Raw genomic sequence first — 7,635 nt, forward strand, 5'->3', positions numbered from 1 at the left:
GCAACTTTCCGGCATGGGTATTTCATAGGATCATGGGAATTTCATGGTAATAGCATGGATCATTGTGCAGTAGTGACAGGTTCCTAGTGCCAGTAGTGGGATCAGCAGTTGTGTGATAAGAGTCTCTATGGTGTAACCAGGGTGGTGTACCAAACTTGGTGGCGCTTATCCATTAGAATAATAAGCGCGTCGAAATTTTGGGGGCGTTTATAGCTTCTATAATATTGGAGCACCCTCGGGAGCACCATAGATGGGAGCACCAAATCATTCCTATGATGTTAGAATATTAGAGAGAATGTTACTTCGAATGTGGACAGTAAAGCCAAGGTTTAGTGTATAAACGAACAAGCAGCGCCTCGTTGTTCATTGCAAAAGGAGAAGCTTTTATTACGGTCAGGGCGTATCTGCGTCGCAAAGGGGATCTGCGTCGCAAAGGGGATCTGCGTCGCAAAGGGGATCTGTGTCGCAAAGGGGATCTGCGTATACAACCAACGAACTAGGAAAGATGTCTGGAGATGTTGAGGAAGCTTCTGATTTGTGTGGTTAGTTGTTTAACGCATCATGTATTATGGTAGTCAATTTGAAATTGTCCACACATCAAATTTATAGGCAGACACTTCAGTGATCAGGGCAGTGTCCAGTTGTTCAACTGGCCTTGGCCTCTTTAATGTCAAGCCCCACTCCTGTGGGGGTCCCCTTACACCAACTGGGAATTTAACATGATGCCTTGCGGCTCCACCCTGAGGCTTTTGACAGCAGAAGTTTGACAGACAAAATTTGAAGTCAGCTGCATGTGATTAGTCCAATTAAGGTCAAATTAAAGCCTATAGATATTTTAACTTGCTATATTTCTTGGTCAAAAGCTTTACTGTTGCTGTTTTTTGTAGGTTTGAGACATTTCTGCTTAAATAAATCATCACAGACAGGCCTATGCTTTGTATAGTCACTATAGTGTATTCATGACAGGTGCTTTGGAGCATTGGAACTTGAGTACGCGTACACAATTTCTTTATTTAATTCTGCGGAGTGATTTATAGTTAAAGCTTTGCTGTGCGTTACTAGTCAGACCTAGCCAGATGGAATCCATGACAAATCACATCAATAATCTTGCTCACAATCATACGCATATTTAACCTCCAACTTTGACATCATTTTGATGAGTAATAGTTTGCACTTTAGGTGCTCACTATGGCTTGTTGAAATCACTCAAGGATAGGCGTAAAAAAGCTAGCTGCGAATCCGGAATAATCCAAACATGTCATGAAATATGAATGGATTTGTTAGAATCGTCAAAAGTTCTATTGGAAATGTATTGCAGATGATTGTGTTCTTGTATTGTCGAAAAGACGAGTGGATTTATTGTGTACTGAGCTTCATTTAGCATAATCCTGTTTGCCAAGAGTTGCCCTTTCTCATGGTAATTGCAAATCTGAAGTTCATATGTGAGTATAAAGAATCAATAATATACTTTATGGTGGACACATCAATACAGCTGGAGCCAAACCTCCGCAAACTTCTTCATATGTATTGGGTCGACTGAATTCCTTATAGAACCCTTATAAGGCAGGGACATGGTGGGGATTCTTTGCAATACAGGGAATTTGATATATAGGGTTGTTAAATCCCTTGCACACTGTATTAGGTACAACTACTAGTCCTGCTCATATCCTAATCAACCACTACTCGTTACTGCTACAAGAACTACAGCCCCTGGAGGTGGTAGAGGTTATGATGTCACACAGTCTACTCACTGAAGTGGATCACAAGATCATCCTGGATGCTCCTCTTGACCATATAAGAAATTGTTATATATTAGAACATGTCCGTCACATGAAAGCATCAACTTTTCTTGACATACTAAAGGAGATCCCTGATCAGAAGCATCTATGGAACACTTTAGCTGATGGTAAGAGTTTAATATACTGTACCAACAAAACTTTATTGTTTCATTATACCTGTTTATACTGTACATCTGCATTAGACTATAACACATGGTGTGTCATACAGAACCAGATTAGATTTACTATTACTAGGAATTGATTACCTACACACTTATCATAATACAGTATATGTGACCAGATTTTACAAAACCAATCCAAATCGCACATCAGGCAAAATCAAACTAACATCACCAGTGGATAGCTATGCTATCGTACTACTTGAGGCTGATTTTAACAGACATCATGTGGAGAGCTCAAATGGTGGTTTCTGGCCTTGTGAAGGGCCTGGCTTGGCAAAAATCAATGGTTTACTGGTGGATAGCCTTATAATGTTGGCCAAACATTCTTCGTTGATTTTGCTGCATATCAGCCCCTAAGAAGCCAGCACAGCCCTGTGATCTTGTGTCTGGACTTAAGTTGTGGTCTACCTCCAGTTTGGAGTCAATCTCTTGCCTCCAAATCACCCCCACCCTCCTCCTATTTGTGAGCACTCATGACACTACTTTGCTCGTCCAACTGCTCAGATTTTCTATCTTATTTGGTGGGAAACTCTACAAGCAGCTACAAGTACTGGAAGTGGTCTGAGAGGTAATAGATTGATGTATCTGTTGTGTAAATTTCATACACATGCTTGCTATCCTTGTTAAGATATGCTGACTTGAATTCTTTAAAAACCGTTTATCTCAAAACTTCTAATATGTGCAGTTTGGATCAATTTTCCAAAATCCAGTCACATATTCCAAATAGTACGTTCAAATAATATATAGGGTGGACATGATCGTGAGCAGTCATACAAAAGTATGGATACTGCTTCAATTGCAGTCACTATGTGTGTGTATGGAAGGGAATTTATATTCGTATACGTAATAGGAAAGGTTATGAGTAGACGAAACTAGCGGTATTAGAACTGATGTTTGCAGTGTGACATACAGGTGATTTGCATTGCTATTGCAGTGTCTGATGATGTCCTCCTGTTATGAGTTCCTAGGAAGGATTGATCGGGAAGGTAAGGAAAGCTGTCAAGATTCATAGCTGAAAGACAACTAGTCTAGATGTTGAAAACAGGAGCTTGGTATCACCACCCATACTTTCACATTTTATCTGAGTTTATCAGCCTTTCCTATTATAAAGTGTCTACTTCCTGTTCTAGTTCTTACATCACAATGTGACATAACTAGTCCGACTGTGTGGCTTAATATCTCAATACAACAATGTACTGTAATTGAATTATTTAAAAGGTGGTTTAGTCCATTGCATGATGCAGACTATATCTATATATTCAATAAAATCGGCAAGTGGATTTTCCATTTCAGTAGACCTTTAAGGATTGCATACAGTATACAGTGTATAAATGGATGCACTCCAACTTACCAAATATGTACATGTAGTATAGTTTCATTGTCACTCAATGACTGTTATGCTTTCAATGTAGACACAAGTGGCTCCAAGAACAAGTCTCTTATTCATGTAACACCAACCTTTCAAAGACAATCAAACTTCCAACTGACTAAACAAATTGTTGATTCACCACAGCAATCATATAAAATTGAGCCAAACAATTTAAATGTATTATATTTGTATCTGTTTGATGAGCTGCGTAGCTTACTACAGTCTTGTAAAGTTGAGCCAATGATTCATATTCTAACCAGCCTCAAAGCCAGTGACACATATGATATCCAGTTGTTCTCCACTAAGTGCATCACCAATCTCAGTTCATCTACTAACAGTGCTGTACTGCTAAGAACATTGTTTCCGTACTCCAACTGGTGTGATCACTCCATCATTAGAGAGTTAGTTGGAGCATGTGATTGTCCTGAAGCTGAGAGGATACTAGATGAGTTTGACTCCCATATTGACCCCACTCTACCTATCACTGATTATCCTATTCCAGTTTACTCCTCTACAATGATCCCCAACAAGTCAAGTACTCACACTGTGATGGCTGTAGCGTACAATAAGGAACTCTCCTCCTTATCACTTCAATATGTTGAAGTGGTCAAGTCCATAATAGTACAGAAATTTAGCATCACTAAACATGCTTGTTTATTACTAGCTGTTGCTGATTGTGGTGTTACCATACTTTACTGGCTTATTCCTAACAGTGTGTCATCTGTTATCATTGAGAAGGCTAAGGAGTACTGTGATGATTTGTCCACTAGTGGAATACTAGAAGTGGCCATTTATCCCGGTTTCATCTTCCCTACCAGTAGTGGTGATAGGATATGGTCACTAGCTTACAGCATGGATAAATCTGGAATGTTTGACCAAGTAAGCTCCTTTGTACAGTGGAACTTATTAATATGGCCAAGCATGCCTCCATAATTGACAACTTTTAGACAATCAGGATGTCTTTACAGACCATTATAGGTTGGTCCTTGTAATGTAGGCTCCATATTGTGTAGTTGTGTATGTGTGCATTTGGGGTATCACAACTGATGCAATCACAGCGGGACAACTTCATGTACTTACTAATGTCACTAGATTTGTGAAGATGGATCCTCTACTGACTTGTCATCCAATGGCATCTGGGCAATTGAGCATATGTCTGGATATTGTGCAATATGAATAATGTACAAGCTATACGTATGTACATACGGTAAAACCCTAGTTGCAAATCCAGTCACAAACACAAATTTTAGAGCTTAGAAAGTATGTACAGTGGTCCCTGTATTATCTGAACGTATTGGGCCCTAGGTATGTTCAGATAATGGAAAGGTTCGGATAAATGAAGCCCATACATTTATATACTGAACTCAGTTAAAACACTTTAATAGAACATACACTTATGCAAAATACTCTAATAGAACAGTCACTTCTACAGTTCGGATAACAGAACATTTGGATAATCAATGGCCAGATAATGGAGGGACCACTGTATGTATAACTTTACCACTCATGTGATGAACTGTGTTCAACAATCCTCATATGAGGACATGTATTATAAGTTTACTATACATATATATAATACATGTAATAATATTTATTCTGCAGGTTCAGTGGCAACTTCAGAAGGAAATTGCTGCACTGAAATTGAAGCTGAAATTGAGAGATGAAGAGCTTAAAAATTCTAAAGAGGGTGTCCAAATACTCTCAAAACAAGTTGCAGAAAATGAAACAGCTACCAACCCAGTTCCTAATGATGTGGTATGTAACAGTGCGATAAGTATAAATTGTATTTTATTTACATGTTTTGTATATAGGAACTTTGTCCAGTGAAAGACAGTCTTCTTGGCAGTGGTAGTTATGGTGAGGTCCACAGAGTTTATCACAAGGATGGTTTGCATGCTGGAAAAACTCTACATGGCCGACTATTGCCAGGATATTCTAACATGTCAAACGAAGATTTAGTAAAATTCAGCAAGCAGCTAGCCAGTGAATGTTATTCCATAGCTGCTAGTCTGTCTCATCCTAATGTTGAACAGTTTGTTGCAGCAGTGCCTGATTCAAATAATGGTGTTCCCATGATAATCACTGAACTATTGACTGAGTCCCTCACTACCTATTTGACTGATACTAACAATTCCATCTTTACAGATCATCAGCTGGTGTTGTGCCTTGATATGGCTCAAGGGGTAGACTACCTTCATTCCCAATCACTAGTGCACAGGAATCTTCATGGTGGTAATGTGTTGATGACCAGGGATGGTCATGCTAAGATTACTGATTATCTGTGTCCTCTACTACTCAGCAATGTTGTGGGTAACTCAACAGGTTATGTTCCGCCTGAGGTGCTACAAGACAAACCTCATTCTAGCCAATCAAATGTGTTCACACTAGGAGTGTTATTTCTTCAAGTTATTACGAGGTCTCCTCCCAAACCCAGCACTGATGGTAGTACATGGTCAGAAGTGGTACAACGTAGAAGTGACTTTGATAGTGTTCCTCATGTCCACCCATTGATTTCATACATTAAACTATGCCTCACTGATGATTTAGTGGCCAGACCACAGACAAAGGAATTGTGTGACCTCATTAACCAACTGATCAAGGTGAAGGATAGCCCTGAAATGATGGCCTATAAAGTGATGTACACCGAAGAGCATGTGAGTCAAGACCTTATTGTTAATAATCTTGTAGTTATGTATGGTTTTCTCTCTGTTATAGCCAAAGCTGGTTCCATTTCTTACCAGTTGTAAACAGCAGCCTCAGTTACACTGTACAACATGTCAAGATTTGCCTATGCCAATGTTTTGGGCTTATGCTGTCACCATAGGAACAGACATTTACGTTACTGGTGGAAACTCTGTTGGTGGTACAGCCATAAATCACGTATTGAAATATAGTTTATTGAACAATCAATGGATTAAGCTACCCCCATCGGGGTTTCATCATGGTGTCCCAGTCATTGTAGAAGGAAGATTGTCACTAATCGGTGGGCGAACACCCTGCAGCAAGACTGTAGTTAAACATGTTCACACTTACAATGAAGACAGTGGTAAGTGGGAGTCACGTTATCCAGATATGAATCAACCAAGGTACCGGCCAGCTGTGGTGGTGCATGGTGATTACATCATAGTGTTAGGAGGTAAAGTCAAAGAACAATCCTCACTGACCAACACTATTGAAATAATGAATATCAAAGATCAAAAGTGGATCATGTTAACTACTCGTCTACCAAAGAAGATGTATGACATGCAGGCCACTGTATCACAAGACCTGGTGTGGATAGTTGGCTATGATGATTGTAGAATCCGTAATAATAAAGTTTACACAATTCCCATTAGTTGCATTATATCTTCACCGAACATAAAACACTCCTGGAAAGTATGCCAGAGTACAGTCTATTATAAGATGTGTGTTATTCCTCAATCCAATCCTCTGATAGCTTTCGGTGGTGATACCCGGCGAAATAAGATAGTTTCAACTGTGACAGCTTATCATCCTATTACTAATTCATGGGATGAAGTTGCCTCACTCTCCGGCCCAAGAGTATATTGTGCAGTTGCTCCAATAGGTGAACGAGCCATACTGGTAATTGGTGGCTGTAGTGAGACCAATAGTCTTGATGCTGCAAATTCATCTTGCTGCAAGACTGTTGAGATGTACTGTTTAAAAATAGATAGCAGAAAGATCTAGTTAATATTAAGATGTAGCTATTTGTGTTAATTGTTTTGCTTCTTTAAAATGCAATAATTATTGTTGTCATGCCATTAAAATTATTGGAAATAGTTGGAAACCATAAGTATCTAGATGTTACTATACAATCAGATCTAAAGTGGTCCTCGCACATCCACCAGCCGTCACTATCCTTCCTATGTAGAAATCTTAAACTTAACAACAAACACCTCAAAGAAACTGCCTATTTCTCCTTAGTTCAACCACAACTAGAATATGCAAGTGTAGTCTGGTCACCGTGGCAAAGAAGGGACATAGAGAAGTTGGAGAAAATTAATCAATGAGCCGTGAGGTTTGTTACCAACAATTTCTACCATATACCAGTAGTGTATCAAGTATGATTCACCAACTTGGTTGGCAACAACTTGAAACTCACGATCGTAGACATAACTCTCGTTTGTGCCTCCCTTTTAAGATCAATCACAATTTAACATGTATCCCACTTAGTAGTAGAAATACTGTTAAATACAAAATTTTAAAGATTTCATAGAAACTTGCTGGAGGGTTTAGAGTGTGTCTGAAAACATTTTTGGGTTTGGCTATGTCTAACCAATACTGCCAAGCTGTTATGAAGGTCATG

At 39.1% G+C, this 7,635-nt stretch overlaps 1 protein-coding gene across 3 annotated transcripts; it reads left to right on the top strand.

Annotated features, from left to right (window-relative positions):
* The first annotated feature begins 217 nt into the window (after positions 1-217).
* Positions 218-7,116, top strand: LOC136262171 (uncharacterized). Of its 3 annotated transcripts, XM_066056343.1 has the most exons (7): positions 218-408; positions 463-542; positions 1,643-1,906; positions 3,373-4,208; positions 4,932-5,084; positions 5,141-5,983; positions 6,045-7,116. In XM_066056343.1, exons 2-7 carry the CDS (start codon positions 506-508, stop codon positions 7,014-7,016), a joined length of 3,105 nt encoding a protein of 1,034 aa, XP_065912415.1. In that variant the 5' UTR covers positions 218-408; positions 463-505; the 3' UTR covers positions 7,017-7,116. The 3 variants fall into 3 exon arrangements, with proteins under 3 accessions (XP_065912415.1, XP_065912406.1, XP_065912423.1); XM_066056334.1 differs by having other exon boundaries at positions 218-542; XM_066056351.1 differs by lacking the exons at positions 218-408; positions 463-542 and having other exon boundaries at positions 1,777-2,528.
* The last annotated feature ends 519 nt before the right edge of the window (positions 7,117-7,635 follow it).

The sequence above is a fragment of the Dysidea avara genome, chromosome 1 (assembly GCF_963678975.1).
Source record: "Dysidea avara chromosome 1, odDysAvar1.4, whole genome shotgun sequence".
In the NCBI taxonomy this organism is placed as follows: domain Eukaryota; kingdom Metazoa; phylum Porifera; class Demospongiae; order Dictyoceratida; family Dysideidae; genus Dysidea; species Dysidea avara.

Coding starts and splice junctions, on each gene's coding strand:
- LOC136262171 (XM_066056334.1), top strand. CDS start 506: ATGTCTGGAGATGTTGAGGAAGCTTCTGATTTGTGTG. Junction 5,085..5,140: donor ACCCAGTTCCTAATGATGTG/GTATGTAACAGT, acceptor TTTTGTATATAG/GAACTTTGTCCAGTGAAAGA. Junction 5,984..6,044: donor TGATGTACACCGAAGAGCAT/GTGAGTCAAGAC, acceptor TCTCTGTTATAG/CCAAAGCTGGTTCCATTTCT.